Source organism: Pseudophryne corroboree, chromosome 2, assembly GCF_028390025.1.
Source record: "Pseudophryne corroboree isolate aPseCor3 chromosome 2, aPseCor3.hap2, whole genome shotgun sequence".
NCBI lineage: Eukaryota > Metazoa > Chordata > Amphibia > Anura > Myobatrachidae > Pseudophryne > Pseudophryne corroboree.
In genome coordinates this window covers 149,076,944-149,098,816 of record NC_086445.1, presented here as the reverse complement: position 1 = coordinate 149,098,816, position 21,873 = coordinate 149,076,944, and the positions used below count along the sequence as shown (strand labels likewise).

The 21,873-nt window shown below is 46.2% G+C and overlaps 1 protein-coding gene across 9 annotated transcripts in view; it reads right to left on the bottom strand.

Moving 5' to 3' along the window:
* NBEA (neurobeachin) overlaps positions 1-21,873 on the bottom strand; it is a 1,049,301-nt gene that overhangs the window by 129,622 nt on the left and 897,806 nt on the right. For all 9 annotated transcript variants that reach the window (XM_063951811.1, XM_063951806.1, XM_063951798.1 and 6 more), the window contains 3 exons: positions 9,590-9,707; positions 2,107-2,209; positions 44-159 (listed from right to left, as the gene is read on the bottom strand). In XM_063951811.1, the coding sequence (XP_063807881.1) occupies positions 44-159; positions 2,107-2,209; positions 9,590-9,707 (337 nt within the window). The remainder of the gene's footprint in view (positions 1-43; positions 160-2,106; positions 2,210-9,589; positions 9,708-21,873) is intronic.

Here is a 21,873-nt window from a genome sequence, read left to right as displayed (position 1 = left end):
AACATAAACATATTAGGAAGGATTGAAGAGCCAGAAGCCTTACCTGCTATGGTATTAAGAAACATCAAGTATTCGAAGTTAGAAATCTCCCGTCGCTGCCAACGCTGAGTCATGTTAGAGGATTTAAATAGCTGCCTGGGTGTAGCCAGAGATATTCTCCTATTATGACAAAAAAAATAAAAAATCCCACGTTATAGCGGCTGAGGAGCAACAAAATACAATATATGTAAAGTGTGCAAAGAAATGAAAGTATCATTTTACTAATACAACATTTGCATGCATAATTTGTTCTAATAAACTTTTTAGGATAATTCTATTTATTGCACGGGTTGCAGGACATCATACACTCATGACTAATGCACGCCCCCCCTGCCTTTGTTAAATGACATTACTAACATCTGGGATAGGAATGGAGATGTGTTCATGATGAGCATCAAAGACAGTTTGATTGACAGCTCCTGGTTCGTCTGTACAGCTTCCATGATCTAATAGCGAGTTGTCAGAATTGTCTTAGCATTATACAGGAGATGGGCAGGGGCTGCTGCATAACAGTGCCCTCTTAGTGGTAACACTTTTTAATGATGTCTGCGCTATTTTCTCCCTACTTTTGTATTAGAAGTTATTAGTGAATTCTGCAAATAACCGTTGTTATATCTGTGCTACTTTTCCCATGAACTACTCAGACAAAGAACAATAGTCTGTCAGATCATGATAAAAACAACACTGGTTAAAATCAGCGCTGTGCATTATAAGAAGATATCCTAAAAATAAAAAACTAACACATTTCCTATGCCTGGGTAAAATGTACTTGTAATGTAAACATATGGCACTCATACATCTACGTATTACCCCAATTCCCCGCTTTGCAGATTCTGACCGAAAAAATTATCGAAAACGGTAAATCATGTTTTCTTAACATGCAGAATTTCCCAGACGGATCACTGATTATTGATGGCTGGCAGTTCTGATCAGCAGATCGGGGAATAGCAGCACTGATGTATAGCCTATATTACTAACACACACACACACACACACACACACACACACACACACACACACACACACACACACACACACACACACACACACACACACACACACTCCTGCTTCAAGAAACTTGCCCTACAAATATTCTGCCTAAGGCAGAAGTTACCAAACATGGAGGTCTATTTACTAAGCCTTGGATGGAGGTAAAGTGGACAGAGATAAAGTACCAGCCAACCAGCTCCTAACTGTCAGTTTTCAAACCCACCCTGTGACATGACAGTTGGAAGCTGATTGGCTGGTATTTTATCTCCGTCCACTTTATCTCCATCCGAGGCTTAGTAAATAGACCCCATGGTCCTCAAGGCACCCTAATGGTCTAGGTTTTAAGTATATCTGTGCATGGCCACAGGTGACTTAATCAGTAATTCAGTCAATTTGATATAAGAATCTGTGCTGAGCCATGGCTATACCTAAAACCTGGACTGTCATGGTGCCTTGAGGACCGTGTTTGGGAACCTCTGGCCTGAGGCATCTATATAATGCAGGAAGGTGAGCCGGGGCTGCTCAGGGAGTGCTGGGCATTCCCCCAATATACAGAAAACAGATATGTGTGATGATGCCACGCCCACACACCAAAGGCCAGGCCCCTCACACTGGACCATACCCTATTATGGGGGGCCCAGAGACACGGGATCTCAAAGTTGGGAGGTATCTGAGTGTCAAACAGGAATTTGTCTTGGTAACCAGATGTTTAATGCTTCTCAGATATGCAGAGAGTACTGAACGTCTGCCAATACATCTGATGTTCACGTTCCATTAATACTCCAAAATACATGCCCAGGAAAAGGATTATATCGCTAAACATATTGGAGGCACGTTACAATGAAGTAGAGAGGAAATGACAGGTGCAGCAAGCAAATAACATAACATGTTCATGTGATTTACTCAGATAGCTCTACAATACGTGGCAAGTCTTATTGGAACATAGAAAGTTTTCTACAGAAACAAACATGACTACTGCAAACCAAGATGAAAAATGAAGAGTTATTTCATCACCTGATGACTGTATAACATGCAAAGGTATTAAGAGAAAATATCTGAAACCTTGCAAACACGTACCTGGCTTGTGGCAATCCATAGCTGGTGCCCACTCCAACGCGAGGTAGACTGTACACAACTTTCTTTACGGTGGCTTGATCAGGAAAATTAAACATAACCGACGCTTTAAAGAGATGGGGTGGAAAAAAAGGGTTATTAAATGCACCATCAACAGGAAATGACACAGTTCAGCAAGTGACCACAACATCATTACAGCTGCCAGTAATCAGAGGATTGGGCATAAATGTAATAGCCTGCGTGGTACAGGCAGGATCAAAATGTTATCAATTTAGCAGCTAGATTTAAATAAATTAAAAAAAGGGACACCAATCTGGTTTAGCCTTTAAAATAAGAATTTACTTACCGATAATTCTATTTCTCGTAGTCCGTAGTGGATGCTGGGAACTCCGTAAGGACCATGGGGAATAGCGGCTCCGCAGGAGACTGGGCACAAAAGTAAAGCTTTAGGACTACCTGGTGTGCACTGGCTCCTCCCCCCATGACCCTCCTCCAAGCCTCAGTTAGGATACTGTGCCCGGACGAGCGTACACAATAAGGAAGGATTCATGAATCCCGGGTAAGACTCATACCAGCCACACCAATCACACCGTACAACTTGTGATCTGAACCCAGTTAACAGCATGATAACAGAGGAGCCTCTGGATAGATGGCTCACAACAATAACCCGATTTAGTTAACAATAACTATGTACAAGTATTGCAGACAATCCGCACTTGGGATGGGCGCCCAGCATCCACTACGGACTACGAGAAATAGAATTATCGGTAAGTAAATTCTTATTTTCTCTGACGTCCTAGTGGATGCTGGGAACTCCGTAAGGACCATGGGGATTATACCAAAGCTCCCAAACGGGCGGGAGAGTGCGGATGACTCTGCAGCACCGAATGAGAGAACTCCAGGTCCTCCTCAGCCAGGGTATCAAATTTGTAGAATTTAGCAAACTTGTTTTCCCCTGACCAAGTAGCTGCTCGGCAAAGTTGTAAAGCCGAGACCCCTCGGGCAGCCGCCCAAAATGAGCCCACCTTCCTTGTGGAATGGGCTTTTACAGATTTTGGCTGTGGCTGGCCTGCCACAGAATGTGCAAGCTGAATTGTATTACAAATCCAACGAGCAATAGTCTGCTTAGAAGCAGGAGCACCCAGCTTGTTGGGTGCATACAGGATAAACAGAGAGTCAGATTTTCTGACTCCAGCCGTCCTGGAAACATATATTTTCAAGGCCCTGACTACGTCCAACAACTTGGAGTCCTCCAAGTCACTAGTAGCCGCAGGTACCACAATAGGTTGGTTCAGATGAAACACTGAAACCACCTTAGGGAGAAAATGAGGACGAGTCCTCAATTCCGCCCTGTCTGAATGGAAGATCTTTTATTTTTTAGATAAGGGCTTTTACAGGATAAAGCCCGCCAATTCTGACACGCGCCTGGCCGAGGCCAGGGCCAACAACATGACCACTTTCCATGTGAGATATTTTAACTCCACAGATTCAAGTGGTTCAAACCAATGTGACTTTAGGAACCCCAAAACTACATTGAGATCCCAAAGTGCCACTGGAGGCACAAAAGGAGGCTGTATATGCAGTACCCCTTTTACAAACGTCTGAACTTCAGGAACTGAAGCTAGTTCTTTCTGGAAGAAAATTGACAGGGCCGAAATTTGAACTTTAATGGACCCCAATTTTAGGCCCATAGACACTCCTGTTTACAGGAAATGCAGGAATCGACCTAGTTGAAATTCCTCCATCGGGGCCTTACTGGCCTCGCACCACGCAACATATTTTCGCCAAATGCGGTGATAATGCTTTGCGGTTACATCCTTCCTGGCTTGATCAGGGTAGGGATGACTTCATCCGGAATGCCTTTTTCCTTCAGGATCCGGCGTTCAACCGCCCTGCCGTCAAACGCAGCCGCGGTAAGTCTTGGAATAGACAGGGTCCTTGCTGGAGCAGGTCCCTTCTTAGAGGTAGAGGCCACGGGTCCTCCGTGAGCATCTCTTGAAGTTCCGGGTACCAAGTCCTTCTTGGCCAATCCGGAGCCACGAGTATAGTTCTTACTCCGCTCCGTCTTATAATTCTCAGTACTTTTGGTATGAGAGGAAGAGGAGGGAACACATACACTGACTGGTACACCCACGGTGTTACCAGAGCGTCCACAGCTATTGCCTGAGGGTCCCTTGACCTGGCGCTTAATACCTGTCCAGTTTTTTGTTTAGGCGGGACGCCATCATGTCCACCTTTGGTTTTTCCCAACGGTTTACAATCATGTGGAAGACTTCTGGGTGAAGTCCCCACTCTCCCGGGTGGAGGTCGAGCCTGCTTAGGAAGTCTGCTTTCCAGTTGTCCACTCCCGGAATGAACACTGCTGACAATGCTATCACATGATTTTCCGCCCAGCGAAAAATCCTTGCAGCTTCTGCCATTGCCCTCCTGCTTCTTGTGCCGCCCTGTCTGTTTACGTGGGCGACTGCCGTGATGTTGTCCGACTGGATCAGCACCGGCTGACCTTGAAGCAGAGGTCTTGCTTGGCTTAGGGCATTGTAAATGGCCCTTAGCTCCAAAATATTTATGTGAAGTGATGTCTCCAGGCTTGACCACAAGCCCTGGAAATTTCTTCCCTGTGTGACTGCTCCCCAGCCTCGCAGGCTGGCATCCGTGGTCACCAGGACCCAGTCCTGAATGCTGAATCTGCGGCCCTCTAGAAGATGAGCACTCTGCAACCACCACAGGAGAGACACCCTTGTCTTTGGTGACAGGGTTATCCGCTGATGCATCTGAAGATGCGATCCGGACCATTTGTCCAGCAGGTCCCACTGGAAAGTTCTTGCGTGGAATCTGCCGAATGGAATTGCTTCGTAGGAAGCCACCATTTTTCCCAGGACCCTTGTGCACTAATGCACTGACACTTGGACTGGTTTTAGGAGGTTTCTGACTAGTTCGGCTAACTCCCTGGCTTTCTCCTCCGGGAGAAACACCTTTTTCTGGACTGTGTCCAGGATCATCCCTAGGAATAGAAGACGTGTCGTCGGGATCAGCTGCGATTTTGGAATATTGAGAATCCAACCGTGCTGCCGCAACACTACTTGAGATAGTGCTACCCCGACTACCAATTGTTCCCTGGATCTTGCCCTTATCAGGAGATCGTCCAAGTAAGGGATAACTAAAACTCCCTTCCTTCGAAGGAGTATCATCATTTCGGCCATTACTTTGGTAAAGACCCGGGGTGCCGTGGACAAACCAAACGGCAGCGTCTGAAACTGATAGTGACAGTTCTGTACCACAAACCTGAGGTACCCTTGGTGAGAAGGGTAAATTGGGACATGGAGATAAGCATCCTTGATGTCCAGAGACACCATATAATCCCCTTCTTCCAGGTTCGCAATCACCGCTCTGAGTGACTCCATCTTGAATTTGAACCTTTGTATGTAAGTGTTCAAGGATTTCAGATTTAAAATAAGTCTCACCGAGCCGTCCGGCTTCGGTACCACAAACAGCGTGGAATAATACCCCTTTCCCTGTTGTAGGAGGGGTACCTTGATTATCACCTGCTGGGAATACAGCTTGTGAATGGCTTCTGCTGCAGCCTTTTTCCTCTCCCTCTGCCACGGGGCAGAAATGAGGAGTCTTTTGCCCGCTTGCCCTTATGGGGCCTAAAGGACTGCGCCTGATAATACAGCGTCTTCTTATGTTGAGAGGCTACCTGGGGTAAAAATGTGGATTTCCCAGCCGTTGCCGTGGCCACCAGGTCTGTTAGACCTACCCCAAATAACTCCTCCCTTTTATAAGGCGATACTTCCATATGCCTTTTGGAATCTGCATCACCTGACCACTGTCTTGTCCATAACCCTTCTTCTGGCAGAAATGGACAGCGCACTTACTCTTGATGCCAGTCGGCAAATATCCCTCTGTGCATCACGCATATATAGAAATGCATCTTTTAAATGCTCTATAGTCAGTAATATACTGTCCCTATCTAGGGTATCAATATTGTCAGTCAGGGAATCCGACCAAGCCACCCCAGCACTGCACATCCAGGCTGAGGCGATTGCTGGTCGCAGTATCACACCCGTGTGAGTGTATATACATTTTTAGGATATTTTCCTGCTTTCTGTCAGCAGGTTCCTTAAGGGCGGCCGTATCCGGGGACGGTAGTGCCACCTGTTTAGACAAGCGTGTGAGCGCTTTATCCACCCTAGGGGGTGTTTCCCAACGTGCCCTATCCTCTGGCGGGAAGGGGTATGATGCTAATAACTTTTTAGGAATTAACAGTTTTTATCGGGGGAAACCCACGCATCATCACACACTTCATTTAATTCCTCAGATGCAGGAAAAACTACCGGCAGTTTTTTCTCACCCAACATAATACCCTTTTTAGTGGTACTGGTATTATCAGAAATATGTAAAACATTTTCCATAGCCTCAATCATGTAACGTGTGGCCCTACTGGAAGTCACATTCGTCTCTTAATCGTCGACACTGGAGTCAGTATCCGTGTCGGCGTCTGTATCTGCCATCTGAGGTAACGGGCGTTTTAGAGCCCCTGATGGCTTTTGAGACACCTGGACAGGCACAGGCTGAGTAGCCGGCTGTCTCATGTCATCAATCTTTTGTAAAGAGCTGACACTGTCACGTAATTCCTTCCATAAGCTCAGCCACTCAGGTGTCGACTCCCTAGGGGGTGACATCTCCATTACAGGCAATTGCTCCGCCTCCACACCATTTTCCTCCTCATACATGTCGACACAATCGTACCGACACACAGCACACACACAGGGAATGCTCTGATAGAGGACAGGACCCCACTAGCCCTTTGGGGAGACAGAGGGAGAGTATGCCAGCACACACCAGAGCGCTATATATATACAGGGATAACCTTATAGAAGTGTTTTTCCCCTTATAGCTGCTGTTTTATTAATACTGCGCCTAATTAGTGCCCCCCTCTCTTTTTTAACCCCTTTCTGTAGTGTAGTAACTGCAGGGGAGAGCCAGGGAGCTTCCCTCCAACGGAGCTGTGAGAGAAAATGGCGCCAGTGTGCTGAGGAGATAGGCTCCGCCCCTTTTTCGCGGACTTTTCTCCCGCATTTTTATGGATTCTGGCAGGGGTTAAAATACATCCATATAGCCCTGGGGGTTATATGTGATGTATGTTTGCCAGCCAAGGTGTTTTTATTGCTGCTCAGGGCGCCCCCCCCCAGCGCCCTGCACCCTCAGTGACTGCAGTGTGAGGTGTGTATGAGGAGCAATGGCGCACAGCTGCAGTGCTGTGCGCTACCTTGGTGAAGACTGATGTCTTCTGCCGCCGATTTTCCGGACCTCTTCTTGCTTCTGGCTCTGTAAGGGGGCCGGCGGCGCGGCTCTGGGACCGGACTCCGAGGCTGGGCCTGTGTTCGGTCCCTCTGGAGCTAATGGTGTCCAGTAGCCAAGAAGCCCAAGCTGGCTGCAAGCAGGCAGGTTCGCTTCTTATCCCCTTAGTCCCTCGATGCAGTGAGCCTGTTGCCAGCAGGTCTCACTGAAAATAAAAAACCTAAAACTAAACTTTCACTAAGAAGCTCAGGAGAGCCCCTAGTGTGCACCCTTCTCGGCCGGGCACAAAAATCTAACTGAGGCTTGGAGGAGGGTCATGGGGGGAGGAGCCAGTGCACACCAGGTAGTCCTAAAGCTTTACTTTTGTGCCCAGTCTCCTGCGGAGCCGCTATTCCCCATGGTCCTTACGGAGTTCCCAGCATCCACTAGGACGTCAGAGAAAAATATATCACTCAGAGAAAGACATGACTGTAACGTCCCATCGTTCAGTATTTGTGTCTGTTTTGTACTGCCAATGCAATAAAAGCACAAAGTACTTGTGCCCTAATAGTGCATTAGCATGCTGCAGCAGAGCAACAAAGGGCCTGATTGTAGCTGTGATCCCATACGCAGGGGATGTGCGAATATATGCTAATGCTGTAGCTGCCTGGAAATGTACTGAGACGTTCAATGGCAGCTTTGCAGATCCAAGCAACAGAGAACAAATACAGTATGCAGCAGTGGTCGCAGATCCTTCTGTGGTCATGCAGAATGCCCGCAGGATCAGAGACGCTGGCCCACGTTATGTATGTGTACAGGATCACAGTTGTAGGCTGATATATGCCCCGAAAATGGTCACGACACACCTGTGTTATGCCACCACTCCCCGTTACCTACCCCATTGAGTCCCTGACTGTAAATCACTATGTAAATAAACACTCACAGCGAGAGACATCGCTAAGCTACCTTGGCGCGTGTGCAGTGTGAACGTGGCCAATAATTCGCTCAATTCTGTAAATATCGGCACTGAGGCCCAAGGACACTAATCTGAGAAAAAAGGCACGAGACCAGTATAACTGAGCCACGCCATGCATACCGCCACACACTCTGTGCAAAATGACACTGCCCCTATAGGGAGAAAGGTACACACTGTAAGCACTCACTACACTACACATCTGTACGGCTGCTGCTGTGATGCAGAAAGATGTTACACGGTGCACAAAGGCGCTAAAGTGTGAAAGCTCTAAACTAGCTATCAATGGTACAACATACAGTATAACGTCAGGTGAGTAAGTACAGATCTGTGTTAGCTAGTCAGGTGTAAAAGGGGGGAAGGTGTTTTTGCTTGTTTTTATTTAAGTAGTGTTACTATAACTTTTAACGGTTTATTAAATCTCTACATTTTATAACAGCCCTATAACATACCTCCCAACATTGGTGGTCCAGGGAGCGGGACCCTGCGTGCTGCCGAAAAGGGGATGGAGCGTCATTGTGGGGTCACGCCAAGCACGCTGCCCCCCTGCTCTCCCGACATGTTAGTGGATGCACAGCATCTATTCTGCGCTCCTTACCTGCTGCTTTGCTATGCGTGTGTGCCCCCCCCCCCCCCAACACCCCCCCCTTCCTGCCGGGACACTGCGGCCCGCGGGTGGAGCAGCGGTACTGTACCACTGAATGCAGGACAGTTGGGAGGTGTGCTATAATACTGGAGGGTTATTGAGGTGGAGCTGACATCAACAGAAAATAAGTCCCATCTTTTGTGGATGTTTGTCTCAAAAATACATGACATGGGTTTTAAGACTTGTCACCAATCTTTTTATACGTATGGCTTGTGCTCCGTACATAGTGCCTGATATACAGATGGAAGGTGATTTCGCAAAAAAAGCCGCAGGAGACGTTGCATGAACATTGAACATTATTTTGTTACTAACGTTTCTTTGCTGCGTATGCTTATTAGTAAATTCATCTGTTTATTGGATGAGGTGGTCAGCTGATCCCCAGCTCTCGGTACGCATGGACCTCTTTCTATGAAGGAACCCTGGTCTCCCACCGCCATGTAGGTGGAAAGATTGCAGGCTGAGTTAGACAGCTGGCAGAACATGAACATGGATTGCTGTTTCCTGTACTAAGCTTAAGGAGAATAAGCTAGTAGACAGACTGACACTGTTAGAGCTGAAATATCATGGTTACAAAAGGTGAAACTCACTGCGGTTTGCCATGAACACTTCCAGAGCTGTGTTCTGCAAAAGGTACCGTCTGGAGAAAACTGCTCGGATCTCGCTGAACATCCATTTTCCATGTAGGCCTTCAGTATAAGCAAGAACCTAGCCGAAGAGAGGAAAGAAAAAGACATCCATTATAAAGTGAAATATTTATTCCAATGTATTATATTTCTATCTCTGTGTTAATAAGAAATTTGCACTTTTCTGAGGAACCTTTCTCTGCGAATTCATTATCATCACTTAATAGAAGAGATTAATTAGAAAAAGGTTAGTCCTTGAGGATCAGCTGCTTTTGACTATAACAGGAACCTATGGGAAATACAAAATGAAGACAGTCTGGTATGATTGAGCGGTCTCGGAGGACAACACTTGTCAGACATGTTTGAATAAAGTTTTTTTTAATCACACAGCTTATTGTTATCCCACTTTCCTCTCATTTACCTTGCATAATATAATAATGGGCAGCAGCACAATTCCATGGCCTACCAGCTCTACAGAACAAAAACACATCCACACCCAACTGCAAACGCATGAATGTCTGTGATAAGCAGTAATACTGGAAGACCCGTGCATGAAAATGAAGCTGCCACTGTATGAAAGCCGGTCTTCTAATGCTAATACACAGAGCATCAAGGTTTATTTCTCGGACGTCCTAGTGGATGCTGGGAACTCCGTAAGGACCATGGGGAATAGACGGGCCCCGCAGGAGACTGGGCACTCTAAAAGAAAGATTAGGTACTATCTGGTGTGCACTGGCTCCTCCCACTATGACCCTCCTCCAGACCTCAGTTAGATTTCTGTGCCCGGCCGAGCTGGATGCACACTAGGGGCTCTCCTGAGCTCCTAGAAAGAAAGTTTATTTTAGGTTTTTTATTTTACAGTGAGACCTGCTGGCAACAGGCTCACTGCATCGAGGGACTAAGGGGAGAAGAAGCGAACCTACCTGCTAGCAGCTAGCTTGGGCTTCTTAGGCTACTGGACACCATTAGCTCCAGAGGGATCGACCGCATGGAACTGGCTTTGGTGTTCGTTCCCGGAGCCATTGCTCCTCATGCACACTTCACACTCCGGTCACTGAGGGTGCAGGGCGCTGGGGGGGGCGCCCTGAGGGCAATATATGACACCTTGGCTGGCAAATCTACATCATATATAGTCCTAGAGGCTATATAGATGTAAAATTACCCCTGCCAATATTCCAGAAAAAGCGGGAGAAAGTCAGTTGGAAAAGGGGCGGGGCTTCTCCCTCAGCACACTGGCGCCATTTTCTCTTCACAGTGCAGCTGGAAGACAGCTCCCCAGGCTCTCCCCTGTAGTTTTCAGGCTCAAAGGGTTAAAAAGAGAGGGGGGGGGGCACAAAATTTAGGCGCAATATTGTATATACAAGCAGCTATTGGGAAAAATTCACTCAATATAGTGTTAATCCCAAAATTATATAGCGCTCTGGTGTGTGCTGGCATACTCTCTCTCTGTCTCCCCAAAGGGCTGTGTGGGGTCCTGTCCTCAGTCAGAGCATTCCCTGTGTGTGTGTGCGGTGTGTCGGTACGGCTGTGTCGACACGTTTGATGAGGAGGCTTATGTGATGGCAGAGCAGATGCCGATAAATGTGATGTCGCCCCCTGTGGGGCCGACACCAGAGTGGATGGATAGGTGGAAGGCATAAACCGACAGTGTCAACTCCTTACATAAAAGGCTGGATGACGTAACGGCTATGGGACAGCCGGCTTCTCAGCCCGCGCCTACCCAGGCGTCTCAAAGGCCATCAGGGGCTCAAAAACGCCCGCTCCCTCAGATGGCAGACACAGATGTCGACACGGAGTCTGACTCCAGTGTCGACGAGGTTGAGACATATACACAATCCACTAGGAACATCCGTTACATGATCCCGGCAATAAAAAATGTGTTACACATTTCTGACATTAACCCAAGTACCACTAAAAAAGGGTTTTATGAAAGCAGGCAGTGTTTTGTTCCCCCATCAAATGAGTGAATGAAGTGTGAAAAAGCGTGGGTTCCCCCAATAAGAAACTGGTAATTTCTAAAAAGTTACTGATGGCGTACCCTTTCCCGCCAGAGGATAAGTTACGCTGGGAGATATCCCCTAGGGTGGATAAGGCGCTCACACGTTTGTCAAAAAAGGTGGCACTGCCGTCTTAGGATACGGCCACTTTGAAGGTACCTGCTGATAAAAAGCAGGAGGCTATCCTGAAGTCTGTATTTACACACTCAGGTACTAGACTGAGACCTGCAGATAGTGCTGCTGCAGCGTGGTCTGTAACCCTGTCAAACAGGGATACTATTTTGCGAACATAAGACGTCGTCTTATATATGAGGGATGCACAGAGGGATATTTTGCCGGCTGGCATCCAGAATTAATGCAATGTCCATTCTGTCAGGAGGGTATTAGAGACCCGACACTGGACAGGTGATGCTGACTTTAAAAGGCACATAGAGCCTTATAAGGGTGAGGAATTGTTTGGGGATGGTCTCTGGGACCTCGTATCCACAGCAACAGCTGGGAAAAAATTTTTTTACCTCAGGTTTCCTCACAGCCTAAGAAAGCACTGTATTATCAGGTACAGTCCTTTCGGCTTCAGAAAAGCAAGCGGGTCAAAGGCGCTTCCTTTCTGCACAGAGACGAGGGAAGAGTGAAAAAGCTGCACCAGTCAGCCAGTTCCCAGAATCAAAATTCTTCCCCCGCTTCCTCTGAGTCCACCGCATGACGCGGGGGCTCCACAGGCGCAGCCAGGTACAATGGGGGGCCGCCTCAAAAATTTCAGCGATCAGTGGGCTCGCTCACAGGTGGATCCCTGGATCCTTCAAGTAGTATCTCAGGGGTACAAGCTGGAATTCGAGGCGTCTCCCCCCCGCCGTTTCCTCAAATCTGCCTTGCCGACAACTCCCTCAGGCAGGGAGGCTGTGCTAGAGGCAATTCACAAGCTGTATTCCCAGCAGGTGATAGTCAAGGTGCCCCTACTTCAACAAGGACGGGGTTACTATTCCACACTGTTTGTGATACCGAAACCGGACGGTTTGGCGAGACCCATTTTAAATTTGAAATCCTTGAACACATACATAAAAAAATTCAAGTTCAAGATGGAATCGCTCAGGGCGGTTATTGCAAGCCTGGAGGAGGGGGATTACATGGTATCCCTGGACATCAAGGATGCTTACCTACATGTCCCCATTTACCATCCTCACCAGGAGTACCTCAGATTTGTGATATAAGATTGCCATTACCAATTCCAAACACTGCCGTTTGGACTGTCGACGGCACCGAGGGTCTTTACCAAGGTAATGGCAGAAATGATGATACTCCTTCGAAAAAAGGGAGTTTTAATTATCCCGTACTTGGACGATCTCCTTATAAAGGCGAGGTCCAAGGAGCAGTTGTTGGTCGGAGTAGCACTATCTCGGGAAGTGCTACAACAGCACAGATGGATTCTATACATTCCAAAGTCACAGCTGGGTCCTACCACACGCCTACTGTTCCTGGGGATGGTTCTGGACACAGAACAGAAAAAAGTGTTTCTCTCGCAGGAGAAAGCCAAGGAGCTGTCATCTCTAGTCAGAGACCTCCTGAAACCAAAACAGGTATCGGTGCATCACTGCACACGAGTCCTGGGAAAAATGGTAGCTTCTTACGAAGCAAAATTCCATTCGGCAGGTTCCATGCAAGAACCTTTCAGTGGGACCTCTTGGACAAGTGGTCGGGATCGCATCTTCAGATGCATCGGCTGATAACCCTGTCTCCAAGGACCAGGGTATCTCTACTGTGGTGGCTGCAGAGTGCTCATCTTCAAGAGGGCCGCAGATTCGGCATACAGGACTGGGTCCTGGTAACCACGGATGCCAGCCTTCGAGGCTGGGGGGCATTCACACAGGGAAGAAATTTCCAAGGACTTTGGTCAAGTCAGGAGTCGTCCCTACACATAAATATTCTGGAACTGAGGGCCATTTACAATGCCCTAAGTCTGACAAGGCCTCTGCTTCAAAACCAGCCGGTACTGATCCAATCAGACAACATCACGGCAGTCGCCCATGTAAAACGACAGGGCGGCACAAGAAGCAGGATGGCGATGGCAGAAGCCACAAGGATTCTCCGATGGGCGGAAAATCACGTCTTAGCACTGTCAGCAGTGTTCATTCCGGGAGTGGACAACTGGGAAGCAGACTTCCTCAGCAGACACGACCTACACCCGGGAGAGTGGGGACTTCATCCAGAAGTCTTCCAACTGTTGGTAAACCGTTGGGAAAGGCCACAGGTGGACATGATGGCGTCCCGCCTAAACAAAAAACTAGATATTGCGCCAGGTCAAGGGACCCTCAGGCAATAGCTGTGGACGCTCTATTGACACCGTGGGTGTACCAGTCGGTTTATGTATTCCCTCCTCTGCCTCTCATACCAAAGGTACTGAGAATAATAAGAAAACAAGGAGTAAGAACGATACTCGTGGTTCCGGATGGGCCAAGAAGAGCTTGGTACCCAGAACTTCAAGAAATGATATCAGAGGACCCATGGCCTCTACCGCTCAGACAGGATCTGCTACAGCAGGGGCCCTGTCTGTTCCAAGACTTACCGTGGCTGCGTTTGACGGCATGGCGGTTGAATTCCGGATCCTAAAGGAAAAGGGCATTCCGGAAGAAGTCATTCCTACGCTGATAAAAGCCAGGAAAGAAGTAACCGCAAACCATTATCACCGTATTTGGCGAAAATATGTTGCGTGGTGTGAGGCCAGGAAGGCCCCAACAGAGGAATTTCAGCTGGGTCGTTTTCTGCACTTCCTACAGTCAGGGGTGACTATGGGCCTAAAATTGGGTTCCATTAAGGTCCAGATTTCGGCTCTGTCGATTTTCTTCCAGAAAGAACTGGCTTCACTGCTTGGAGTTCAGACATTTGTAAAGGGAGTGCTACATATTCAGCCCCCTTTTGTGCCTTAAAACTGTGGATTTGAAATATCTCACGTGGAAAGTGGTCATGTTATTGGCCTCGGCTTCGGCCAGGCGTGTGTCAGAATTGGCGGCTTTGTCATGTAAAAGCCCTTATCTGATTTTCCATATGGATAGGGCAGAATTGAGGACTCGTCCCCAGTTTCTCCCTAAGGTGGTATCAGCTTTTCACTTGAACCAACCTATTGTAGTGCCTGCGGCTACTAGGGACTTGGAAGATTCCAAGTTACTGGACGTAGTCAGGGCCTTAAAAATTTATATTTCCAGGACGGCTGGAGTCAGGAACACTGACTCGCTTTTTATCCTGTAGGCACCCAACAAAATAGGTGCTCCTGCTTCTAAGCAGACTATTGCTCGCTGAATTTGTAGCACAATTCAGCTGGAGCATTCTGCGGCTGGATTGCCGCATCCTAAATCAGTAAAAAGCCCATTCCACGAGGAAAGTGGGCTCATCTTGGGCGGCTGCCCGAGGGGTCTCGGCTTTACAATTTTGCCGAGCTGCAACTTGGTCAGGGGCAAACACGTTTGCTAAATTCTACAAAATTGATACCCTGGCTGAGGAGGACCTTGAGTTCTCTCATTCGGTGCTGCAGAGTCATCCGCACTCTCCCGCCCGTTTGGGAGCTTTGGTATAATCCCCATGGTCCTTACGGAGTTCCCAGCATCCACTAGGACGTCAGAGAAAATAAGATTTTACTCACCGGTAAATATATTTCTCGTAGTCCGTAGTGGATGCTGGGCGCCCATCCCAAGTGCGGATTGTCTGCAATACTTGTATGTAGTTATTGCCTAACTAAGGGTTATTGTTGAGCCATCTGTTGAGAGGCTCAGTTATATTTCATACTGTTAACTGGGTGTAGTATCACGAGTTATACGGTGTGATTGGTGTGGCTGGTATGAGTCTTACCCGGGATTCAAAATCCTTCCTTATTGTGTCAGCTCTTCCGGGCACAGTGTCCTAACTGAGGTCTGGAGAAGGGTCATAGTGGGAGGAGCCAGTGCACACCAGATAGTACCTAATCTTTCTTTTAGAGTGCCCAGTCTCCTGCGGAGCCCGTCTATTCCCCATGGTCCTTACGGAGTTCCCAGCATCCACTACGGACTACGAGAAATAGATTTACCGGTGAGTAAAATCTTATTTTTTCTGGGCTCTTCTTGCTGGTACCTCCATCATGTTACACATCCCTAACAGCAATGAAACATTTTGCAGCCGCAAAATAGTTCTTTTGGCACAACCCATTTAACTGTTAAATGTTTAGTACTCATTAAAGACAAATAATTTGCACAAAGATGTAACCAAATAATTTTCAAAAAGCAATAGATGACGTGATGTAGCATCATGAGTTTTTGTAGCCATATGAAATGAGGAACACATACTATATCCCAGTGGTCGGGAAGTCGGTGGTCACATGACTGACTGCGGAATCCCCACATTGAAGATTCTGACATCAGAGGGGGTAAGTATTTTTAACCCCCCCCCCAAACCCTCAGGGGACAGCAGCTAGGGCTGACCCTCCAGGGCGGGCGGCTACAGCTAGCTCACAGGGTGTGCCGCTAGGACTAATCCTCCCTAGTGCCTGACCCTAACCCACTCCCCATCAATGGTGGATGGCCAGCCACATATGGTACAGTATTGGTTACTGACCCTGGTGGTGAATCACAAATACGTTTTGCGCATGTGCTAAACATAAACCATTGATGTAAAATGAGAGACTTCGATGTCAGAGGAGTGTCCAAGCTTCAATCTAAATTGCAGTGTGAGAATAAAGCTGCCCAGCATTTGTGGGCTACATGCAAAAGCAGTCAATATTTACTCTACATGTATAATAATAAATGTATTTACAGTTACACCCCTGTTGGCTGTTCTAGTAAAATTGTAGCCGGGAGCATTGCTAGATAACACAGAAAGAGCCCAATATTGCTGCCTTCCCCAGGGCTACAGTTGGTCCTAATCCAGCCATGCCTCGTGTTTTCAAGATGTCAAGGTGGAAAGTAATTGCCCACCAAATGCTCATATAGGGAAATCCTGAAATGGTGATCTGCTGTTGCACATGACTGAAGTGTTTGGAGGTGGAAAGAGAAGTGGTAAAGTGTCTCACTGAGGAAAAAATGCTTATTTTGTTTATTAGCAAAGATGCAAGCACCCATTCCAGTGATGCACAACAAAATGATTTGTTTTTTGCATTACTTACAGGTGTTTTCCTTTACCGAGCACTGTAAGTTCTTCTAACTATTAACCTGAATCATATTACGCTGCTTGGTGAGTCTGGCTAGTAACGGTTACTATGACTTAACCCAGACACAACCATTTTATGAACGCCATGACCAGAACAGAGTCATAAAACAGAAGGTGTTTTACTACAATCAGATACCATGAATTGTCTTTTCCACAAAGCAGCACCATGAAATTCCGCCAGAAACGTGCCTTGATGAGCATTCACTACAGATCAAAACACCTATATTGTAACTCTTAATATTTATGGTACGGCTACACAAAATATATGTGTGCTGCATTGTTTGGGGTCTGTGTCCTAATTGTAGGTGCTAATATGTGAATTCACAAGTCAGTGTGTGTGACGGGTAGGAAGCAGATGGTCATTTCATGCTGCGTGTCACGCTAGCTCATGTCAGGAAGAGGGGTCCAACTTATTAACATAGCTGATGAGGCTGAAAAGCCTGTCAGGCTGCAGACGCATAGCAAACCTGTTTGTTACAAATAAAAAATAGTCCATGTAAACACAGATAATAAAACTAATAGACAGTCCATCTAAATATGCAATTGTTTTTTTGAAGAAAGACTCCATCCAACCACACAGAGTATATGACAGAGTAGGATGAGTTTGATAGATCTGTGGAACGGTTTTACCACAGTGCCGACATAAAAGCAAACAAAATCTACCATCCATTATTCCTATATTCATATCACAACAGGGCCTATGTTGGGTTTAGAGCTTGTGTTACCAGGTCATTATAGGGAATGAGCATTGCAGTGTAATAATGCATTATGTTATACATAAGTAGGTATTATATGTGCGCGTAGTGGCATTGGAGTGTATGCAGCCCTTTAGCAATTTTCACAATATTTTCTTATATCATGGCTATGACAACAGATTTATTCAGGAGTTCCCTGACCAACACAAAGGGGCCAATTCAGTTAGCCACGAAGTTCCATCAGAAACGTGAGCAAGGGTTTCCCTCCTGTAACTATGCGCACTGATTCTGATATGTACAGTATTGCACAGCTGCAGGGAAGAGGCTGTGCAATACCATACAACCCAAATGCACATGCAGCAGGAGGCATCTGTAGGAAATAGACGTCCCCTACATCTGCAATCCAATTGCTGCGTCTGAATACACAGCATCGGATCACCATCGCGGCCATCAACCAGTCTGCCCTTGGCCAATCTGCTTAAACCAAAGCTTACTCAGTCTGGCAGTCGGAACTCCTCTTCCAGGAGGTCTGCATCCAACATCGCAGACCTTGTGCTTGCCACGCCTACAAAATGGGGACGACATGCCCCAGTTTTCTGAATGGCCCCAGTTGCCAACCCCCAACTGCCACAGCATGTCAATCATGATGCGGCTAAGAGGGGTTTGCGAGTAATCACATGATTCATTCACTGAACACTGAGAGGGACACTTCTACCCAATTGTGTGTCTTTCTTCACTACACTTTATTGAAGGCTATATATTGCCTACCAAAAGTTCAGTGCTACATATTGTCCTTATTTTATTGGTCCAACATATAGTGTTGGCCTTCTTTTATTAACCTAAGGATGTTTTACCCATTGGAGAAACTATATCTGTGACTACCCAACTGACTGTATATGCAAAATGCAGTCTGACTGACTCAAGCTGGCACAACCAGTGGAGTATTCATTTTATCAAGTTACATATACCACGTAAAACAAGACTAAAAGAAAAGTTGACAACTTTATGTATCCAAGGCGCTAAACAGTTATACATCCACAATAAACTCAAAAGGGAAATTTATACAATACGTTCCTTAAAGAAATCAATTGAGACTCTGTAGATCATTCTGCGTGATGTATCCAGCTGTTATCTCACACACGCATCCAGATGATATCTAGAAATGAGTTTCATACTCATGTGGAAAAAATACCAAAAAAAAAAAGATTGTGTAGTATTGTCTATAACCAATAGGTACAGTTAAAAGCACTTGATGACAGGTGTTCGTCTAAATGAAGTGAAGATGGCGTACCCCACTCACACTATATAAGGTGCATTCGTGCATATAACGGTATCTTTTTAGTGATGGATATCTTCCATTCAACCTTTAGTGCATGCAGTCAAACAAAACTGATTGAGATGGGCATACCCAGGACTCACACAAAGGGGTATATTTACTAAGGTCCCGATTTTGACCGAGATGCCGTTTTTTCTTCAAAGTGTCATTTCGGTAATTTACTAAGCAAAAATCTCGGCAGTGATGAGGGCATTCGTAATATTTTGGAAGTCCTAGGAAAAAATCACGAATCAATACACCATCGGTCAAATACGCCTGCAATTTGGTAGAAATCGGTAATTTACTAAAAAGTGCAAATCACAAACACTGCCGACAATAGCCAAAAACTGCCGTGCAGAAATACAATTTGTGAAAAAGTGCTAAAAAAAAACAGACCTGCTTTTTTATTCCGTGTTTGGATAGGCATGCAGGGATCCATGAGATCCGTGCATGTTTATCAGTGGGAAGGGGATGGGAAAGTGTTTTTTTTTTTCAAAAAAAAATTGCGTGGGGTCCCCCCTCCTAAGCAAAACCAGCCTCGGGCTCTTTGAGCCGATCCTGGTTGCAAAAATATGGGGAAAAAAAGTGATAGAGGTTCCCCCATATTTAAACAACCAGCACCGGGCTCTGCGCCTGGTCCTGGTTCCAAAAATACGGGGGACAAAAAGCGTAGGGGTCCCCCGTATTTCTGAAACCAGCACCGGGCTCCACTAGCCAGATACATAATGCCACAGCCGGGGGACACTTTTATATAGCTCCCGGCGGCCCTGGCATTACATAACCAACTAGTCACCCCTGGCCGGGGTACCCTGGAGGAGTGGGGACCCCTTCAATTTGTGGTCAGCGGTGAGGTTACTTTCGGTCAACCGCTGACCACAAAGTTCCCACTATTGGTTACAATGGAGCGCATAGGCGCTACATTGTAACACTGCCGTGTGCCGCCCGTCATACACTACAGGAGCACACAGCCAATCAGGAGGGTGCCACAATGTGGCGCTCCCTGATTGGCTGATGGAACCCTCTTAGACTTAAGTCAGAGGGGGTTTCTGGCATTCGGGGAAAGGGGTCCCATGTGAAAACATGGGGCCCCTTTCAGTGCGAGGTCGGGTGTCCGTTTTTTTATTTTGACAAGTACCTGGATTACAAATGGATTAAAAGAAGAAGAGGCTTCTACACTGGATTTTGTGAGTATAATTTTTTCAACAGGTACACCATGGATTCTACATGGAGAAGAGGACCGACCCTCGTGTGAACATAAGGTAAGTATGTGTATATGGAGGTGTGTATGTATGCATTAAAGTTATACTTTCAAGGTGTGTGTCTTATGTTTTTATTGGGGTATTTTTTTAGTAGTAGTACTACAGGTACCAGCGGGCCCGGATTTCCTCCGCATGCTGGTACTTGTGGTTCTCCAAGTACCAGCTTGCGGGGGAGGCTTGCTGGGACTTGTAGTACTGCTACTAAAAATAATATTCATTTTTTCCCAAACGGCTATCAGCCTCCCATCCGCAGCCCTTGGATGGGGGGGGACAGCCTCGGGCTTCACCCCTGGTCCTTGGGTGGCTGGAGGGGGGGGGACCCCTTGATTGAAGGGGTCCCCACTCCTCCAGGGTACCCCGGCCAGGGGTGACTAGTTGGTTATGTAATGCCAGGGCCGCCGGGAGCTATATAAAAGTGTCCCCCGGCTGTGGCATTATGTATCTGGCTAGTGGAGCCCGGTGCTGGTTTCAAAAATACGGGGGACCCCTACGCTTTTTGTCCCCCGTATTTTTGGAACCAGGACCAGGCGCAGAGCCCGGTGCTGGTTGTTTAAATATGGGGGAACCTCTATCATTTTTTTCCCCATATTTTTGCAACCAGGATCGGCTCAAAGGCTGGTTTGGCTTAGGAGGGGGGACCCCACGCAATTTTTTTTTTTTATTTTAACACTGTTTTTTTTTTTAAATAAAGGTGCACAATGAAGCCCAGCACGGATCTCTCAGATCCGGCCGAGATTCATTGTATTAAAGTCGGCAGTGTTTTACAAGTCACTGACGTAAAACACTGCCTAAAAAAACGAATGACATCGACATCGGTAAAACCGAAAATGCAGAATACGGCAGCTTAGTAAATTAGTCGTACTAAATTCAAAAAGTTGCATATTTACACTTTCGATGTCATCGTGATTGAACTTTGACCTCAAACGGGAAAATACGATTTTTAGTAAATATACCCCAAAGTGTGCTTGAAAACTCATATAAAGGTATCTATACAGAAAAGATGAAACAAAAATAAATAAAAAAAAAAAAGGATAAAATGTCAACCAGATTCTTTCGACATCTCTTTTCTAAGAAAGAGAATGGAAATATTTGTTCATCAGGCTACTCACAGTCCAGATGCTGATGCGTTTCGGTAAAAAGACCTTTATCAAGACATCTTTTCTGTATATATGGAAAATATTATTGTGTATTTTTTTGGAATACCATTAAGTGGATTTACTGTTAAAGATACCTTTATATGAGTTTTCAAGCACACTTTGTGTGAGTCCTGGGTATGCCCATCTCAATCAGTTTTGTTTGACTGCATGCACTAAAGGTTGAATGGAAGATATCCATCACTAAAAAGATACCGTTATATGCACGAATGCACCTTATATAGTGTGAGTGGGGTACGCCATCTTCACTCCATTTAGACGAACACCTGTCACCAAGTGCTTTTAACTGTACTTATTGGTTATAGACAATACTACACAATCTTTTTTTTTTCTGTCATTTTTTCCACGAGTATGAAACTCATTTCTAGATATCATCTGGATGCGTGTGTGAGATAACAGCTGGATACATCACGCTGATTGATCTAAAGATTCTCAATTGATTTCTTTAAGGAACGTATTGTATAACTGTCCCTTTTAAATTTATTGTGGATGTATAACTGTTTAGTGCCTTGGACACAAAGTTGACAACTTTTCTTTTAGTCTTGTTTTATGGTGTAAATGTGGTGAAATTTACTTTAGGCAACTATAGTGTACGGGCAGCTTTGCGCCATCGAGGTTTACTCCACTCTCTCATGTTCCATTACATTTACCATGTTTTTTTG